Source organism: Etheostoma spectabile, chromosome 23, assembly GCF_008692095.1.
Source record: "Etheostoma spectabile isolate EspeVRDwgs_2016 chromosome 23, UIUC_Espe_1.0, whole genome shotgun sequence".
In the NCBI taxonomy this organism is placed as follows: domain Eukaryota; kingdom Metazoa; phylum Chordata; class Actinopteri; order Perciformes; family Percidae; genus Etheostoma; species Etheostoma spectabile.
This window is the reverse complement of record NC_045755.1, coordinates 15,641,668-15,662,636: the sequence shown is the minus strand read 5'-3', so window position 1 is coordinate 15,662,636 and position 20,969 is coordinate 15,641,668. Positions and strand designations below refer to the sequence as shown.

The window sequence follows — 20,969 nt, the reverse complement described above, 5'->3', positions numbered from 1 at the left end:
GTAGCGTCTATTTCCCATAGAGTGTGCTGCTGCGCCTTGAAAAATGTCTCACACTCTCTCGACCTATGCCTAGCTCTGAGCTTCCGTCCGCGTGCAGGTGGGGAAGGGCAGCCTCTGAGTGAGCCTTGCCACAGGGTGGGCCTGCACTTGCGAACGATGGCTCACAGGAGAACGGTCGACTTTGCGACGGTCCTTTTCGCCTCCCGTCTGTGATCTCCGTGCCCTGAGTGGCGAATGTTTGTCACCCAGAGAATGGTTCTCCGTAGTCGACTGTCAAGGTGGTTGCTGGGGCGAGGGCGCCCTCCACCTGATGGGGCCCTGTAACATTGAAGTGGCCTCACATGCTCACAGCTGCGGCATGCGAGCAGCGAGCAGGAACGCACTTAGTAGGCACTGTGCACGAGTGATTCGACGCATGCGAGCGCTTTCTCCATCTATAGCGGCTACGTAAGTTCTGTCTGCTCTGTTGCTCTCTGTCTAGTAGGCCTGCTAGGGGGCATGTTACTCCCTCGTTTTATAGTAGACATGATTTTATTTTTCATCTGACACACAACTATAGTTCACATACTTTAACAGCATTCGAAGGTCGTACGAGCCTCGGGTTCAAGTAGAAGTAGATGATCCCTAGTATCAGTATTTTTAGCTGTTGCAGATGAATGAAGTGTACTTTGATCTCCTGTAAGTCTATAAATAGTAGAAACACGAAGCAATGATTTGATGTAGTATGCCGGATGCGTTAGTGCAATAAGGAATCACAGGCCTGTAGTTGCTATGGCTAACCCATGCTTCATCTACTTAAATTTCTCACGTTTTATGCTCTACGGGCATGTCTATAGTATATTTAGTATTACCTATCTTACACACTTGATTGGTACACTTGATTGATCTGGTCTACGCCTGTGATTACACTCTGTAGTATTCAACACATATGGATTGTAACACGTGTGCTTGAGGGAGGGTGGTGAGTGTGCTTACTGTAGACCTGCTATAATTCTGGCGTCGACAATCTACGTACACGCACTACAACACAAACTGTAGGTTCACGGTACTTTTAGATAGCACGACACACTTTAGTTCTTCAGCAGCATTTGTGACATACTCACGTTGCTTTCTCTTTTTTGCGAGTTGACGCGTGTCATGTGCCACTGTATAGATGATGCCGACAGTTCCGATTCGATTGCTCACTAGAGTTCACTGAGCTTCTGTAAGGCGTTAGCTTTCAACGTGCGAGGGCTAAGATACAGGTAAATGGCGTCGTTGTCGCATGTATTCCATTTACTTTGCAGTCATTATTATGTCTTCGTGCGTGACGGCAGACTGCTCCAAGACTGACACGGTGTGTCTCTGCGTCCTACACAGGTATTATAACAGATTGTACTGGCACAAAGTGAGCCAAACAGCAACGTGAATGATAAAGAGGCTGTGGATGGAATCAGGGACTGGCGGTGTACACCCCGTCACCGAGACCGTTGACAGCGCTTGAAGGGTCTAGCACTGAGGACCCACTGTGATCATCTGTTGTTCGCTGAGCCGTGTCTTCCACCAGGCCTCAGTATGTCTACACCAAAGTAATTAGTCACATGCCCACGTATTGTACGTGGTTTCCGTATTATATCGACGTGTCACTGTACTCACTAGCTACAAACTAGTACGATGGCTTGGTTAGTCAGGGCCATGTCTCGCCCCCCCCTGGCAGTCCAATACTTCCTGGTGTCCTCTTTCTCCCTTAGATCAAACAGGAATATATGGAGAGGGGTAACTAGTCTGTATGTCGATGTCTCACTTATTTGTGGTAGAGATACAATTTACATGGACATGACACCAGGGTAAAATTACAAAGCGTAGTGAATATACATAGATACAGTTCTTATAAACAGACTCTTCTTTTTTTTTTTTTGCCCTTCTCTCCTTTGTCTCCCGCCCCCTAAACATGACAATTCCACCAACTCAAAAAAACTATAAGCACAGCTAAGTACGAGTATTCTCCGCGATGATGTGCTCTTGCTAATAGTTGAGACTCTTGTTATCTCACCACGGCACGCTCGACGCCATGCTACTCCAATCCGCATTCCATACATTGTCCGCGTGCCCAGCCTCCCTTTTTTCCGCCCTTTCACGGTCGACTCCCTGACACCCCTTATCTTACAGGAGCTGGGGGTTTGGGGCCGTCAATCTCCGCAGCCATGAGTTTCGTAAGCCGTAGCGTCTGCGCATCCACGTAGTATAAGTTAGGTGCTTGCTCCCTCTTACTGGGACCATTGTTGGTCCACCATTACAGGTGTGGTGCCATCCTTTTATCCTGTACATAATCTTCAAATGGTATCCTTTGATTCACTATTGTTCTTTTGTTTTATCTTAAATATATAACCATGCAGTGCCATGTAGTACCTTCCACTTCACACTTATTCTCCTGCAGTATACTAACATAAGGCTTGTATACTTTTTGATTCTAAATCCAGTCATGTGTCCAGAATAAAACCAGAGTATATTTAAAGCCTTAGCTCTATGATGGAACTGTACTATTGATCACAGGTACCCGTAATGTAACCACCCTCTGTACAGCGACTCCAAAGATCGCAATAACCTAACAAGCCTCTTGGGCTAACCTCTTGTGTATTAATATTTCCAGTGTCGTATATCACACTTTTCTTGTTAAGGAAACCAACTAATATCCATAAATGCGAAACACATCAGCTATGATAAAACTGCTCACACCATGGGGATATTGGCCGCATTAAAATGATGAGGCTTATAGCAGGTGTTACATCTGTGTACTGTTTTGTCCCCCCCCATACGGTTTAGTCCTAGCACTTCTTAGCCACTGCTAAATACTCCTGTAGTAACAAGACACCCTCAAATTTATTACTTTAGACCAATTACAACGATTTATTAGCAAGCTATGCTGCATTTTTATTCTGGTGAATGCATGTGATAAGTGAAAGTAATGATATACCTCATGCCTCAATTACCAATGGATGTGGTAGCTCTTTAATGCAGTGTTGTTAATTCATACTTCAACATAGAAAACGTAAGTATGACTTCAGTGTCGCGACGGGACCTGATTAACTGTCTATGTTAAGTATGAATTGGTGATCATTAACTAGACACATCCATAACAACGCTGAGCCATTGAATTCTCTTTGTTTCTATTTGCCCCCATCCTCCCCCCATCTACTACCCCTATGCTTGTTCGTGCTTTTCTTTCCTGATCGTGGCTGAGACGCAGGGGTTGGGGGCGGCCCCGCTTACACCGATGGGTCTAGTTTTAAATAAGTGGCCTTTAGTCGCAGCACAGAAGAAAGACCACACATATATGCACCTCGACTCTCAGCCTGTCAGATTTTACAGCTGCAGGGTCAGAGATATCACAACTATCACTGCCCCCCCAAAATCACAACTTTAACATTAAGTCCTCGCTCGGTCAAGTAAATTTAATCATAATATTATTTGTAAGTGTGGTTTGACGAAGTAATCTTTACTTAAGCTAAAATTTAAAAAGAACAATGATTTGTGAAACTGGGATGCTTAACATTCCAATATGAATCAACCGCCGGTAGTTTGGTACTGGCTAACCATGTTCATCCTTTAAATTTATATGTTTATTTCTATCGTTCCTGTCTATAAATTTAGTTTCACTTACACCTTATTGGAACTTGAAGATTTGTCTCCTTTTAACATCTCCATTTCAAACATGCTGATTATCAGTGTTATAGTTTTGAGTTGTAATTAGTCAGGTTTAATTGCTGAGACAATAGTAGCAGCAACAACACAACATATAGTATATTTTAAAGTGTTCTTTATTTCCACAGTTTTGAAATTAATCAGGGTTCATGTCCATGTAATGGATCCGATTTCCCTTACATGTGCTCATGATTTACTAGTTGTAAGCAATATAAAGTCAGCTAAAAAGTAAAGTACTGTGGATGTACATTTACTTTGCATGAATTACTGGAGGCAGACCTCCCAAGAACAGGTGTGTCTCTCCCTTAAAGGTCCAACATGATGTACCTGGCCACAAGTGGCCAAGCAGCCAACAGGAGATGATATAAAGCTGTGGAGGAATCAAACAGACGTTACCCCCGCAGACCCCTTGCGTCTACACTGGACCCTGTGTCATAGCCTGACGTGCACCTCTCAAAAAATATAACTACACGTCTGGCAACGCACGTCGCTCGGCTGTGGCTGGTAGTTTCCTTCCCCCCCCACCCGAGTCATTTCTGGTTCTCTTTCTCCTTAAACATGAAATCAGGAGAGGGTTAACTAGTCCTGCTGTAGATGTCTCACCTTGTCACACAGGGAAGACTCTTGTTTCTCTCAACTATGATCTAGAGTCACTACTCTGAAGATATCGTCGTCACTCCACTTCTCCCTCGCTTTATCACCCAGACCCCCCCCCCCACACACAACGGCGGGAACGACCCACCAGCACAAGAGTAACCATCAGACCACTTACGTAGGCTACGGAGAAAGCGCTGCGTGGCTCCTCCGCACAGCCCATAAACGGCCTTCGGTGTCTGCCCAGGCTGTGGAGGAGGAGGCCTGCTGTCCCCTTCAGTTCCCTCCCCAGGAACACCTTAAGGAATGAGGAATTCTCTGGGGAGGCAAAACATGTCAGGGCCACGGCGTCCAAAGGGAGCCACATTACATGCCAAATACAGGAGCTGCCTTGTCCGTAGCCATAAAACATCAGACCTACTGGACGTTGTTGCTCTGTACTGTAACTCTGCCTTGTAGGGGAAATGAAGCTGCAAATTTTTTCAACATGAAGTTAAATAATGTTACTGAATATGTTACTATGAGGTATTAACATGTATATTTTAAACACGCAGCAATACAGTATTTGTGCTCTCTGCTATGTGAGCTTGTTGTGCTGTCTCCATGCATTCATATAATGTGAGCAGGGACCAGCAAACTAGTGTGGGGGGGGGGGGGGGGGCAATGAGAATAAGGTAGCTCTGGAAGGATAAAAATGTCTTATTATACTGTCAATGTATCCTACAGGTGGGTGCATCACTCAAATCTTAAATGTGATGTACATAGTTCTATTACTTAAAATAGAACAGAGTGAGATGTACATCCACTCTTTACTCTGCAGATTATAATAAGGTTGTATATTTTTGATTAAATCATTATGTTCCAGATAAACCAGAGTCTACAGCAGCTCTATGAGGCTGTACTATGACAGGTACAGTAATGTAACCTCTGTACAGGGACTAAAGATGAAAAACAGCCTCTTGGCTAACTCTTGTGCATTAATACCAGTGTTTATTAATCACCACTTTTCCTGTTAAGGAAACCAATAAACCTAAATGCTAACATCAGCATGCTAACATGCTCACAATGACTAGGCTAACATGCTGAGGTTTAGCAGGTTTAATGTTTACTGTTTAGCTTTCTTGGTTTAGCATGTTGACATGCTAAACTACTAGCCAATACATTCAAATTTACTTTAGCCAATCTAATGCTTCAGCCCAGCTCTACTGACTGGTCACATGTGAAAGTGAAAGTAAGAAACTCAGCTAAACTATGGAGGAGCTCATTTAATGAGTGTTGTTAATTCATACTTAATGTAGACAACACAAAATGACAGTGTGGATAATAAACTGCGCTGAGGCCGGAATCCACACTGGTGAGTACATTTACCTGCTAACATGTAGCTAATGCAGATAATGTGACTAGCTGCAATTGTAACTAGTGCAAGTAAAATCCTATTTGATAATGCTAAAAATGCTAACTACTAAAAATACAATCTGCAATGTATTTAAGAAAGACTGAGCAAAAACAGACATGTTCGCCCTGGTGGTGTTTTCTTTGCATTATTTGTGTGAGCGCTGCAGCTTTGTTGCTGGTTAAGATTGTAGTTTTGTGCTGAATTCCGTGTTAGTGCTGGTATTTTCGTTACAGTGTACAAGAATTTGACAAAATTTTTGATGCATCAGTGCTAAATATGTTATTTGGTTTTCTATCATGCACTTTAAATATAGTTGAGTTTACTCAGTGTTATCTTTGATTGTGACTTGAAGCATTATGTTGATTAAAAGCTTTAAGCTATGATAAGAATATTAATATAATAGCATGAAGGTAATTTATCTGGCTATCATTCATAGGTCAAGGTTATGAGTTGAAAGTCCTCTTAAGATGGCCAGAGACTTCAGAGGAGAGCTCAGAGGCCACCAGGGAGATTTCAGATGACCAGAAACTGTTATCCAGTACTGGAGTGTGAACCAAGCCAACAACATACAGAACCTGTTGCGGAACTAATGATCACCTACGTCCAGTGTGGTAGGATGAACTGTACACATATGTTCAGCTCTATAGATATACAACATACCTGTATATCATACTGGTCCCCCACCAGAGTTGGAGAGAGAACTGTCTCTTACAAAGCCTTTGAAAATTACCTGCGTCTAATTATTTATCTATGTGCACTCAGTTGTTTTTTTTGTTGTTATTAATTTTATCTGTTTAAGATCTGCATTGTAATTGTTCTTAATTGAGTTCTCACTTGCTTATTACCGGTTACTGTTACATGCAGACCAATCTACGCAGTGTCATGTGTTTTTGTTTTACTATGGTCATCCTCGTGGCCTCCTGTAGTCCTGATTCTTCTAATCTGGTCCAATTTTTACAGTACCTATTATTAATTCCTACACTGTATTTAGTATAAAGTAAACTTCTGTTGGACATTGGCCTTCTGCAGGTGGTAAAACAAGGCCGAAACCAGAGTGGCCAGGTGCAGTAACTGCATGAAGCTGTAGGGGTCGCAGTGCCAGATTAGCTCAGGCGCAGTACCTGTGTGAACCTGAAGGGGTCGCCCAAAATGAAAACAATGCTCAGGTGCAGTACACGTGTGTGTATGATAGGGGGGGTGACAGAGCAAAAGTGTGTGTATGAAAAAGATGTACACACACCAATTTCTTCTTAACAATTTCCATTTTACTATTTTTCTGAGGACCTCTCTGAAACTTTGAGAAAAGCCTAAAAACAGCCTTTGGAGGCCATTACAGTGAAAAAAAAGTGAGGAACGGCCTAAATGTCCTCACTTGTGTAAATGGTCCTCACTCCAAAGGTTATAAACTCACACTTGGCTCACAACGATCCGCGACTCTAACTAGAACCAACCAACCACACACAAACAACCACACACACACCAGCACACACACACACACACACACACACACACACACACACACACACACACACACACACACACACCTCAATGAAAGACAAAATCTTTACATTAGACATTTTGTTGATAGCAAAGCTTATGTTGTGATCGTTGCTACTGTTAGGATTGCAAGCACATGGGAACAGCTGCTGTAGGATCACATCATCAATAATTGACTGCAGTAGGTGTCAGGCAATGGATGTAGTGTCCCTTTGGTCACCAAGTAGGAGTTTGGTTGAACTAATAAATTATACACTAGTCACAGTTTTGATGGGAATATTAAGCTATGTATTTTGAGTCCAATGTGAATCGAGACGGGAGCATATGTGTTTGGCTGCCCCTGATACAGAGAGCTCTGTTGATAAGCGGGATTAATGGGAGGGACAGATGCCGAGACAAAATAGGCTGGAGGTCACACCTCCGCCTGGCCTGCTCATGCACACTCAGGCCAAACAGAGGGTCAGATCATGCTACGGTTGTAGATGGTAGACGGGTTACAAAGCAGGGATATGTCACATATTGAGTAGGGACATACTTCAAACACTTAGCAAGCAATGACGCACCATCACACCAAAACCTGTCTATGCATGCCTATGAGGTATCTGCCCACTGGCTTAACCTTGTCCTCTGAAGCACTCACACAAATGCGTGTCGACACACGTCTCTCTCCAGGAAACGTGCATTTCCTTACCAGGTTGGCTATTAACTACAAGGCCTCTGTCAAGTAAACTCACTGTTCACAGGGGAGACACAAAAAACAGAAGATTCTTTAAATAGGAAAGGACAGCCCTGAGACCAATTTCAGGTACTAATTCACCCAAATGCACTATGTGAGCCAGCAGGACTGGTGAGAGGAGCAGACATGACAGCTGTCAGCTCCAGGCCTAATTAATAGCAGGAAGAAGACCCGTGTGTCTGTGCGCCAGCCAGGACTGCTGATGGGATCACCCTCCATATTCTCTTCTGACTCTGTGTGTAGTGACTGGGTTAAATAGAAGGGCTTTATCACTGGCAGTATCAGAGGCATTTCATGAGGGAAGCTGTAACAAGAACTCTCTTTTAACAAGGTTGGGCTGGTTTGCCAAAAAAAATAAAAAATAAAATGACAGACTCCCCCTCCTTTGTATTATTGGAGAGGTCCAGTATGTTTGAGCACTGGTAAAACGCTTATCCTCCAAAGCAGCCTGTTTGTTACCCCGTCCACTAGGTTTGTCTCGACTTTATCCAGGGAATCCTGCTGTCACAACTAAGGAATGCACACACAAGATCACATTCACCCCCCTGCACACCCACTTAAACAGACAGATAACCCCTCGCCCAGTCCTTTTAAACATCCCCCACTTTGGGGAAGAGCTGTGTGCGAACATATGTGCACTGCAGCCAGATACAGTCAAGAGACTGACAAAAGGCGGATGGAAAACAGAAAACAAGTACAGTACAGCAGCATTCCTGACTAAATCTGAGCTGCACTGTGACTGCCTCTGCCCGCTCCTCCTACTTCCTCTAGAAGAGCTGTCCATAACCCCGGAGAAATGCAGTCAAAGAAAGGAAAAGAAAACATTTTTATAAAAAAAAAAAAACCCTCCCCCCTTTCCTGTGCCCAGTCACCCCGCCCAGCCAAATTTCTCCCCCTCCTCTGTGCATTTCCTAAATAAACCTGAAGACAGTAACGCAGAGCGAAGGGGAGTGTCACAGACGCAGTTCCTAATTACAAAGAGCCCACGAGAGACCATTTAAAGCCACCTTTGGCCAAATCCACTGCTGTTATGGAAACACATGAGCAAAGCGAGGGGTGGGGGAAACGGGGAACATATCACAGGGGAGGGTGAGTAGAACAGGGACATAGAAAGACATGTAGCACAAGTGGACAATGGTAAAAGAAGGCACAAGATGGAAGTGGTTTAGGTTTGTTTGGTTTTAGTGCGCCTTCTCTAAAAACGTTCACCTTTCACGCGCTCTCTGAAGAGATTTTCTTGCGCTGTAGGGAGCTTTAGAAATCATCCACAGCCCCTCCATTTCAGAGGGCAGCGGGGTGGGGGAGGTGTACATGGGGTCTGTCTGACAGTGACGCTACACAGCCTAGACCTGGGTGGACTCTGGGTGGCAGAATGGAGCACAAAACCCAGTCTCTCCTTTCTCCTCTTTCCCTCCCTCAGCAAGGGGACACAGTCACGTCATTGTGTGGGGAATAACTATCCTCTTAAGACAGTACCGCACTGAAGACAGTGAGGGAAAACCTATACCACCACTCAAAACCATGCCACTACAGAAAACAGCTTTCCTCTCTCTCCAGTTTATTACCACTGCTCTGTGTGTTTTCATTCGTATTTTCGCAGCCAAGTTGCACCAGACTATGTTTTTTCGATAAGTGGGAGGAGCAAAAGAAAATGAGGGATTCCAACTGACTCCCACAGCCCCCCTGCCAACCTGATGTGACTTCCCACCATCATCATAAATGGCTGCAATGACTCAGCTCATGAACAAACAGATACAACAAACTCATAAAAATACAGCCATGTACACAGGAAGCATGACCCAGATGGAATGCAGGCCTGGCCCTCTTTTTCATAGTACCCACAATGGAGACATTGCATCTGCCCTGTCCTTCATAAATCAGTGTGCCCAGGCTGCCAGCGCTCCCTCTGCACTCGAGCACTGAAGTCATACATCAATACAGCCGGGGATATGGAGGTGAGTGTCCAAAAGTATAGGACTGTGCTGTTGTGAGTGCAAGCCAATACCTCAGCAGATTGTAAAGATTAGTCCCTTTAGGAGCCAGGTGATGAGGAGATAGCGGTGTTGCAGTGTTCATGTCCCATAACTGGAAATTACAAACAATAAAATAAGTAGGGCCAGCAGTGCAGCAGGCTGATGAAGAAACAAAGTAAGACAATTGAGGAGGTTTTTAGGGCTACATTACATGTCTATTCATAGTGGGCATGAAACTGCAACTTCAAAGGACATCACATCGGGCTTGGTACCTGCCACGTTTTATCTGTATGGGGACTTTTTACATGGCTGTAAAACGTGAGACATATAATCTTAATACAGCCTCCCAAGGACAAAAAGCAAAACAATATCCTCTGTGCTCAGTTCAAACAGCCAGCGAGTGAGTAAAGACAGTAGGAACAGGATCTGGCAGCAAAGCTGGGGCAGCCCTCCTGTAGTCTGAGTAATGTCTGTTCAAGAGAACCCCGGGGCACCATCTTCTTCTCGCTCCTGCTTACAGAGTATCACAGCCAGGCTCTGTGTGGTCAAGGGTGAGTTCCTTTAAACATTTGAAAACTAGACAGGTACACATTACATTAAATGAACCAATTCACATAAAAGGTGCATCTCTATCTGTGTGACTGGGCTTGTGAAGGCCAATATGATGTCTCTTGGTCCTGGAGATCTATCCTGTTGTCAGAGCAGGCACATATGCAGCTGGAAGCCAATTACAGCATTAGGAGAATGCAACGTGCAGATAACTAAAAGGGTGAGATGTACATGATGTGTGTCCAGAGAAAATGTGGAAACATCTCAGCATCTACAGAGCAAAAGAACAGCAAGAGCCACTCAGGTCCCATTACAGCAATGTTAGAGGATCAATTTCACACCCGGACCGCAATGCCAATACATCACAGACATTGAGGGCACATCCCCTCTTTATTCGGCCCATCATGCCCTGTGCTACTACTGGGCCCAAAAATGCTATTGTAACACAGGCACAGCAACAGGAAAAAAGGTTAGGGAGATGTAGGAGGGCTGCAGCCTCAGCAGCCCCAGCCCTAAAGCCACCTGTCGGGGGGCAGCTTGCTGGTTTAAAGAGGGATCTGTTCCGGCCCATCTAGCAGCACAAAAACAGGTCACCTGAGCCCTGGCTTCTCTTCCCAGCTGGGATACCATGTGACTGTGTTTGGCTCCAACGCCAGGCCACTTTGTCTCTGGGTCTCTCAGGGTCTTGGTACCACACAAGTGAGATCACTGGAGACCAGGCCACAGCCACACAGCTTAGCCTCACATAGTGAGGCGTGGATCTACAGAGACATAAATTTCGCCTTCACAGGCATGCTACTATTTCAGGGATGAGAGTTTATTATCTGGAGACTGGGCAGAGCACAATAACAAGGGGAGCTCCTCCAAGTACAGTAAGAGTGTCAAAGAGAAAGAAGAGTCTGTGGCCTTCATCTGCCCTATCAATTTGTCAATACACCAATAGACATCCTGTGCACCTGATTGACTTCTTTATTGTCTCTCTCTCTCTCTGCTGCGCACACTGAAAAATGAAATAGTTCTGTGCTGGCTATTTGATCGATTATGCCTCCGGGAATCTGTCTAGGGGTAAGGGTGAGAGGAAAGGTGTGTCATCTGAGACTGCTTTGACTCCTTTCCGCCTGCCAGAGTGCCGTGTCCCTGTGGCAGAGGGGGAGTGGCAGCTCACCTCCCGTCACTATCTCTGTCAACAAAGCAAGCAAACACACACTTTGCTGCATAAGGCAACCAGGCACACATGCAGCCAGTCAGGTGTTTTACACTTTCAGCTTCAATATCATGTAGACGGTGGGGGAAAAGGAGTAAGTATTAGGTCAAAGAGGGCCTCTGCTCCTTTAAAAGTAAGAACAAGATGGCTGGGGATTTTGTGTATTATGTAGCAGAGAATGCACAGCAGCGCTCTCTCGCTCATCTAGTAGTAATAAACCTTTGTGGAGGGTTTATTACTAGAGAGAGAAGACCCTTTGCCATTTACTATGATGTGAACCATACAACATTGTACACCATTGTAAGGACACTGACCCTTAATGGAAAGAAGCTATACAGACCATTCAAGTGCTTAGTGAGTATTATGATATTAAGAATAATGACAAAGTGACTTGAAACGGACCCTCTTTTGTCTGCCTACACTGCTGTTTACAGGCATGAAAATCACATTTATATTGTTGAACTATAATCCCACTGGAGATGCAATGTGATATTGCAACTTTGAATTTTTCCCTTTTTTCAATCAACTTACATTAAAATTATCAGGTGGAAAAAGCACTCCTCTGCAATAGGCATGAACAGACATTTCAGCTGAACAAAGTGCCAAAGTTTGTCCCACAGGGTAATGTAGAGGAAAGGACAGCTGTGCCACATCATGGCAGGGCTTTGTGAGAGCCCAGAGGCTTGATACCACTAACATGGAGCTTTTACTTGGTTTCTTAAATGTTGATGATTAGATGGCACAATGGTTAAAATGCTATTTTGGGTCACATTCGTGGCCAGCAGCATTAATAAATATTCAATTTTGAACATATAATAAATTTGCAATGTTTGTTTAGGCAGTCTTGAGCTGAAGAAAATTAAATTACCAACTAATGTCTGTCTTTGAACTTGTTCTTCACACTCACTACAAGCATCAAACTATCCTCCCAAATCAATAAAAAATCCAAAATGATAATCATTAGCCATCATAACTAACCAGCTCACATACCCAATATGTTTCAATTAAATTTTGAGAGCATCTCCTATCACACTAAAGTAGATAAATGTTAAACAGTAAAGAGGAAATACAAACCATGGGTGTAGGGGACAGACTAGATACTGTTAACTTAGTAAAGAGGATTTCAGTAATCAGGTCTGCAATACATTCATTTTGACAAGAATTGTGCTTGTTTACCTTTAATAGGCTCAATGCTATCAAAAGGCATATCAATTTGCTCTTCACGGTATTTTGCGGTACTTGAAAATATTTTTATGATAATAAACCTCATGTCCCATCATCTAACACGAAACGAGCAATAGCATAAGCCGTGACGCATGTTACAGGGATACTATATTATTCGTTTTGAGGAGGCACAACAGCGTCAGTGATTGTAAGCATAATAAGCTAAAAGTTCAGTATTACCGAGGTATGCTTTTGGTTTTCTGACGTTATTGTCATGTCTAAACTCAACGAAATAAAAACCATGTGTTGTGTAGTTGCTTCCAAGTTAGTATGTCGGCGCTGCAGTCAGTCCTGCCGATAGGGGTGTGGAGGGTACAACGTTGCTATTATGTTACCACAACACCCTGGTGCTGTCGCCATTTTCATAGAGCTTTTCTCAGGACGGCGAGACAACCGTGTGGCCAGGGGAGCCTCGCCATGGGAGGAAAATCCCCAAGAATGCATTCAATCGCCTCTTTCATACACTCTACCTTAAGTATCACTCTGTCGGTACAGTGTCTGTGTTGTTACCATTGCGTTTTTTGTGAATTCGTCGACAGTAAAGCCAGTAAGCTAACAGGCTAGCAATTACGGCCAGCAATGGCCTCTGGAAATGTAGCAGGGTAATGGCATTCTGGGTAGCGAAACAATCGAAGCACGAACCGCATTCAATTCAACGTTTTAACTGTTGTGCAAAAAGAGAAAGAAGCAACGTTTAACCCAATGTTCTTTTCGATCTTTGGACCGTAAATAACGGCGTAAAATGACCGTGGAAAGTAACGCACAATGCTAGCAGTAATAAACGGGAGCTAATGGTATGCGTAGAGGGTTAAAGTTAGCAAAGTCAGCTTGTACCAACGCGAAAGAAGCTGATTAAAACTTGGCTCGTCACACACAGAAAAGAGCGAACATATCAGTGTTGAAAGATAACTGGCAAGTCAAAGCCGATTGCACTCCTACGTTCATTTGTTTCAGGTCAGCTAAAGCAACAAAATGCGACAGTGTAGTTCAGCATGGCGACGGGTTGCCAATCGAGATGGAGTTAAAAATGGTATGACTGAAGCTAATGTCCAAATTGAACATCCCCTCCCCCACGCTTGCAGCATTTGAACCAAATACACCCTGAGTCTAAATTAAGTGGTCGCGAGATGTACTTTTAAATCCGAATATAACAATAGTTACTAGTTTGACACTGGTTATATTCTCGATTACATCTAGTCATAACTTCTATTCCATAAAAGCTCAGTAGCTCATGAGATTACTGCGCAATGTAGCTAGCTAGGCATTTAAGCTATTTAAACAGCTGGTCTTGCTTTGAGTCGACTAAGACATAACAGACTAAACATTTTCATATCTGTGTACATGCATGTAAAAGCTCATTGTTCTCTGGCTTTGAACAGTGGCATTGTATGAAATTTAGCACAACGGAAATAATGTCCCGTGCTTTGGTAAAGAAGGGTGGGAGCCACCATGACAAATTCAAGTTTGTAACTAATGCTAAATGTAGTGTTTTCCTGCTGGGTGACAGTGTTGCAAAAACTGTAATTAAGCAACAGAGGGTGTCAAAATGGAACTGGCGCGTTTGCTGACAGCTGCAAGGACCTCAGTTAATGTAAAGTAAATTAACTAGTTGGAAATAAAGCGGCTGACCTTAAATTAGTAGATCACAATATTTAAGAATCAGCTTTAATGACCAAGTAAATGAACACATACAAGGAATTTGACTCTGGCTTTTTGTGACTCAATGTACATTCGCAAATAGACATACGGCTAAAAACAAGGACAACAAAGCTTATCAAGGTAAACATTTGACTACTATGTACAAATAAGTTTGTATATAAAAGTGTATATACACATACATATGCATACGTATATACAAGCGCAGACTAACAGCTATGTGAGGACTGTAAATAGTAAGACAATAGGACAATGCAAAAGTACAAATGGTGCTGGAATAAATAACGAATTATTAATATAACTATTTACATTGAAACTGAGGAAACCGTGCGCAATATGGCCCGCAGTGTATGTGTCAAACTAAACATCTAGTGAGTCCCCTTCTCGTTTTAGTCAAAGTGTGAACATTATTAATATATTATTTTTGAGGACAAGTTAACTGCTGGCAATGTTAACTGTTGTTGACCGAGTCTGTATGATGTAGCGACGACGTTACACGTTAGGCTATGGGACAGCCATTAATCTAATTGCAGGGGTTTCGTCTTACGTTACCTATAATGTTAATGTGTTGTGTTAAGACTGCTTCAACTATGTAGAAAATAATTGTATTGATCACTTTGACCTGCAAATACAATTTACCCGATAACTTTGTATGACGTTTCGTGTCTCGCCACACTACCTTTTCGGTCTGTGTCAAGCTAATTTGAGCTAGTAGCATGCGCTAGTTAGCAAGTGGTCTCCTAGCTTGCCAACTTGACACTTGCTACATTGGAAACTTGCGCCATCTGGTTAGCGGGTTTTAAAATTTCGATATATGCGAATATAAAGGAAAGCGATGAACACCTACAGACCCTTGAACTAACGGCGTTGATCTGCTAGCTAGGAAGCTAAACTCAGCTGATACTACACTATGTTAGCATCAGCATGTCTAGTTAACTAAAGCCAACAATAGCCTTCCAGGTCGGATTTGAGCTCACCCTACAAGTACCACTTAATGCCGTTTACTTACCGTTTTATGTCCACTCTGGATGATCTGAATAGCAAATAAGGGGACCTGGGTTAGACCCCCGTCGCTTTCCACAGAGCTTCCACAACCAAAACAATACTTCTGTCCACACACTGCGGATCCCTAGCAAAGCTTTACAATGTTGGTATTTAAACGTGTCCTCTAAAGAGTCCTTTCCTGTGAAAAAATATTTGCTTTTTGTTCTACGACGTGACCCAAATTTCACTATAAATCAATTCGAAACCGTTAAAACTGTGCCCTAGTCATCGGCGACTTGTAGAAATTAGATCCCCTCAAACCAGTCTCTTTTCCCTTTGCAAAAATGGCGGCCCTGCCAGGACCGCTGAGACTCCGCCTCCCCCACGAGCCCCCCCCCTCCCCATCGCTAAACCCGAGCTCCGCCTCCACATACTGCGGGGCTACACTCCCGTTTTCACAGGGGCACCGTGACCGTTCTCCATGCGCGTCCACGACTGTCATTTTTCAAGACTGCTCTTTCTGTCGAAAGTACTCTGGATTTACATTGTTCTGCACTCTTAATTCCAGTGTTTTTTTATTTTTCCATGTCAAGGATCCCTAAATTGACACAAATAAGATCATGGACACACATTTGATAATATTTGCCTTTAGATGTTTTATGACAGAAAAAGAAAGTGTATGGAACCCATAGCAAAGTAGTCATAAATTCGGTCATTCTGTTAGTTATAGACATAATTATAGTGAAAATAAGTTATTTCCCTTTTTGCTGGGGAAGCCCCTGAAGGGTCCCTGGACCCCACTTTGGGAACCACTGCTTAAGACAATGCTTTTCAGATGGTCAATAACTAGACAAATTGGACCGTGGCATGTTAAATAAGTCATAATGATAGTGATATATGTTATAATACAGGTGGTTTAATCATTGTTTTTGTTAGGGTTGTAAAATGGCCCATCAAATAAATATTGCAGCATGCAATGCAGCACATTGCAATTCTCAGCCTACACAATGTGGTGTGCTGGTCCGTGCAGTCTTCATGATCACGTGAAAATGAAAATCAACTCGATTGGAATGTTTTTATCAGGAGATTTTGTTTAAACTGACTTGTCATCCTCTCCTGTTTCCTCTTCTTCCTCTTGAGGTAAAAAGCTGTATTTTTCCTCAACACATCCACAGACAGTTTTATATTAGCCTGCATTTAGCCTAATATCTCCATTGTTTTTTAGTTCCATAAAGAAACATAGGCTAAAGTGACAATTGGACATCCAAAAAGGTTGGCTGAGTAGGCCAGACCAGATTGTTTATTAATTATGCCATGCAAATGCTTGTGACACGTATCTAAGTTTACAAAACTGAAATGTGGTTGGACCAAAATCCTTGATTTTACTACTGGCCTTGCTAAAAAGGTGCACCTAAATCCCCTACCCAACACAGGAGGAGGCAACTAAGCTGTTATGTAACCCCTTACACAAGAGCAGTGTTTTGTATATTGAACTGATGTTGGGAAGGGGTAGCCCATGAAACACTGACCAATAAAATTCAATTGAGTACATAAACCGCACATACTAAAGCCTACATATTCAAAATCTCAAGAGCAAAGATATTATGATAAAGGTGGGGGATAAACAAACTCACTTCACTCACATTGTTAGGGTTAGCCTACATTTAGGCCTGCATTTACTTGGTGTAATCACACATAAAATACCAAATTAAAGCCTCTGTAGAAAAAAAAAAAGCTTTATTGTGTCTGTTTTATGCCTAAATAGTAGTAGTTAGGATTGACAACCCTTTTGATTATTAAACCATTTCGCTGGACATAAGCTGGGATATGTTTGACACTGAAAAAATAATTCTAGCAATCTTTCCGACAGCTTTATTGTTGTGGTAAATGGGTTACTGTCAATTCTCCGGAAATATGTCTGTAGAAATCCCTTTGACATCATATGTTGAGAGAAGATGTTCTCATCCTTTCCATTTATTGACCCTCCCCCATCCGAAACCGCATCCCCCCGCGCATGCGCATTCATACAGGACCGCTGCAACTGCTGCTGGTGCACGGGCAGTTGTTTGAAATAAACTTGAGGGAGGACGATGGTAAAAGTTGGGCCGATCGAACCAGCGTCACCCGCTTCTGAACGGAAATGTTCGTAAACGGCTGTGGAGGATGAAACGGTTACTTTCGATTTTTCGAAGAGGATAACATTTATCCATGAACGTTGTGCCCATCGCGTTTTCGGTCTGCAGATGTATTGACCACTTTTCTGTAAAGATCATGACGCATAGTTGGTGGGAGGTTAATCATAGTTTAAAAAGAAATTGATGAAAACTGGTCATTTTTTAGAAATGGTTGGTTTCTGATTACATCATGCAGCTAGTATTTGTGGGCGGGCTCTGAGCTGTGAGGGGAGAGGGGCGCAACCGGGGAGCAAGTACGACCAGGCGCCATTAGGTAACAATGTACCGTGTGTGTATTTATTTTATTAAAAGGCTTTCCGGTAGGGAAATGCAGATGGGTCGACATGACGGTGTACATTTTGTTCTGAAGTGCAAAACAGACTATTTGCGTCGAGCGATAAAAAGTGACTTCCTGTCGTTAAACAAAATTCGTTATCGACTAGGAACAAGATGGCGTCCATGATTTCTTTCTTTCAGTGCACGAGTTCTAGTTGGGCGGCGGCACCGTGCGCGTTCTCGCCACAATGTTGTTATTTCCTGTTTCCATATCCTGAGAAGTTGACGTTCTCATTTAATTCATAACCGCAACAGCAGACCGAGAGATGATCCGTTTACATATGATTTTACATGTGTTAGGGGTAGTCTGGGTTGTATTGTCCGACAAAACTACATGTTGCCATGGAAATGTGACGAAAGAAAACCCCTCCACCATTTCTACAATTTGATTCATCTGTGTGTGTGTATGTGTGTTCCCAGTTACATAAGCACTCAATTTTCCTCTGTCAATAAACGGCATCTTTCGTAAAGGGGATAAACCGTGTACAACACGTTTACAGTAACGTTACATCATCCGGATGAGTTTCCCTTTACCTTCTTTGTTTTAGCTTTTGACCCCATCTAGTGGGCCATGCAAGTAGGTCGGACGAATTTATAGCCTTTAATATTTCCCCCCACTTCCAATTAGTTTTTTGGTTTGTAAAGTGTACATTACAACATTTTTAATGAACCTTTTTATTAATGTAATGGATATTTTTATCAAGCCTGGAATTTTGTTGTGTCTCCGCGCTTTATAATTGAATGTATAAAGTTAAATACTAAGCGAGAAAACTCCCTTTTTTCTGACAACTATGACCTAAGTTATGCAAACAGAGTAAAAAAAAGCATCATAACCCAATGGTATATTAGTAAATAGGCTAGGTAAACAAGTCATGTTTCCGTGGTGGAAGAAGTATCAAGTACACTACACACTGTTAAAATACTCCACTTAAGTAGTCCACTAGAAGTACATGTCATCCTGCATGCAAAACCTTACTCAAGTAAAAATAGGCTTCTATGTACTTATCTGATAAATCTACTAGAAGTATCAAAAATAAAACTAGTGTGTATGCCGATAAATGGTCCCTGTCAGTGTTTTACTATATAGGATGTTTTTGGATTCATCCCACGAAAGAAAATTCATGGTTTTCACTGGACAGAAAGGGTATCTGAAAAGTAACTAGATTAGATTATACTTTATTTATCCCACGACGGGGAAATTCTGTCGTTACAAGTAGCAGCATAGCAGCAACAGCAAAAAACAAAACAATAACACACAAACAAGTAAGCACGAAAGAAATACTAAAAACTAAAGCTGTCAGATGAATGCAGTGGAGTAAAAAGTATATTTACCTCTAAGATGTAGTGGAGTAGAAGTTCAAGTAAGCAAGGATAATCAAATAATTGGAAGTCGAAGTCAATGGGGAATGTCCTGTCTCCAGGAGAACAATAGAGGGCGCTGTGGGTTAAAAAAATGTTAGTCGATCGACCAATTATCACAAAGGAACAACGGATGTCGTCACCTTGTGTCCAATCACAGCTGTCGTTGGAAGCCCGTTTATTGACAAGGGGAGAAGGTGACTCCTGTACGAGCAGGGCAATACCTTGTTAAAATCTTAACAAATAACCGAAAAATAAGACAGAACAACCATGTCTTCTTTTGGAAGGGCGTTGGGAGTCCTTCGGACAGGCACTCGCCTCCTCAGACGCGGTACTCAAAGGATAACGACCAGAAAGTAAGTAACGTTACTGTTAAGGAAGCATCTAACGTTAGCTAGCTAGCTAGCTAGCTAGCGACTTGCTAACACTGTAAAATACATTTTAGGTAACTAAGAACACTATCTTGAAGTCTTCAGTCTATATTCCACATTATTTAATTATTTTGATTTAAGTGTGTGTTTTTCAATGTCCCAGGGCCAGCGGAGGGCCACACATTGAGCCACAGTACAGGCAATATCCCCAGATAACGAAGAAACAGAAGTTCGAATCCGAGCTCATCAGCGGTGTCATGTGGTTCTGGATCCTTTGGCACTGCTGGCACGACCCTGATGCAGTCCTGGTGAGTTAACATGTTGTAGTGTAAACCATCCAGCGCCATTCTCTACTCCAGGTGGATAGTAACCATGAACACATATACAATTTTGAGGTCGTTTACATGTTTTCTGCTAATGTATACTTGCACTCTACTACAATCCAGAGGAAAACAAAGTGTATTGTAAAAAAGCTGCTCATTTACCAGCACCAACATTAAAGTAATGCACACATTAATGCACCCTTAACTAAAGTTCAATGATATAATGCGCATCATTCTGAAATGGACCATTAGGCATAATGTGTACTTTCAATTCTAAGTATATTTTGAATGCAGAAAGTTGCTAGCCTAAAAAAAACTAAAACACCAGTATTATGAAGCTTGATATGAACTGGCTCAGTTAATCTGGCGACCAGTAAGACATCCATGAGAAAGAAGCAGAGTTGTTCATTTCAAACGACATGCTCTGAACCATTATTACTTAATATGAAATTACATGAAGGTGACAGCCTTGTACAGCAAAATTATTCTACTGACCTGCCACTTCATTGTAAAATCAGTGCTTTTGTCCAGGATCCTGTAGGAATCATAACTCAGATTTGAGTGAGCCAACTGGTCAGTTTTTGGGCCGTTGACACGTTGAACTGATACCCTGTAAGCCCACCCCAACTGACCGACAATCAGTCAAGGGGTAGCAACAAAAATTCGGCAGTCTATATTTGTAATGTGTGCATTTTTACTAGTTGTGTTTATCTACAGTATGCTTTACTGTACAAACCTGACAGGAACATAATCTATTAACTAAAAATGGGAATGTTAAATCAAGGTTCTTCCCCTCTTCTGTAGGGTCACTTCCCCTGGCCTGATACTTCTGCATGGACAGATGAGGAGCTTGGAATCCCAGCAGATGACGAGGAATAAGGTAATTTCTTTCTTACCTTTTGCTTAAATGAA

The 20,969-nt window shown here is 42.6% G+C and overlaps 2 protein-coding genes across 14 annotated transcripts in view; one reads left to right on the top strand and one right to left on the bottom strand.

Moving 5' to 3' along the window:
* Positions 1–15,855, bottom strand: part of kmt2e (lysine (K)-specific methyltransferase 2E) — a 45,729-nt gene extending 29,874 nt beyond the window's left edge. For 8 of the 13 annotated variants that reach the window (XM_032505465.1, XM_032505467.1, XM_032505466.1 and 5 more), the window contains exon 1: positions 15,520–15,854. The gene's annotated coding sequence lies outside the window, so the exon portion shown is untranslated. Of the gene's footprint in view, positions 1–15,519 lie in introns of all 13 variants that reach the window. The other 5 variants (XM_032505462.1, XM_032505464.1, XM_032505468.1 and 2 more) reach the window with 2 other exon arrangements.
* Positions 15,856–19,453: 3,598 nt separating this feature from the next.
* Positions 19,454–20,969, top strand: part of ndufb2 (NADH:ubiquinone oxidoreductase subunit B2) — a 2,848-nt gene continuing 1,332 nt past the window's right edge. The window contains exons 1-3 of the mRNA XM_032505567.1: positions 19,454–19,719; positions 19,898–20,042; positions 20,862–20,937. Of these exons, the coding sequence (XP_032361458.1) occupies positions 19,634–19,719; positions 19,898–20,042; positions 20,862–20,936 (306 nt within the window). The 5' untranslated portion in view covers positions 19,454–19,633 and the 3' untranslated portion in view covers position 20,937. The remainder of the gene's footprint in view (positions 19,720–19,897; positions 20,043–20,861; positions 20,938–20,969) is intronic.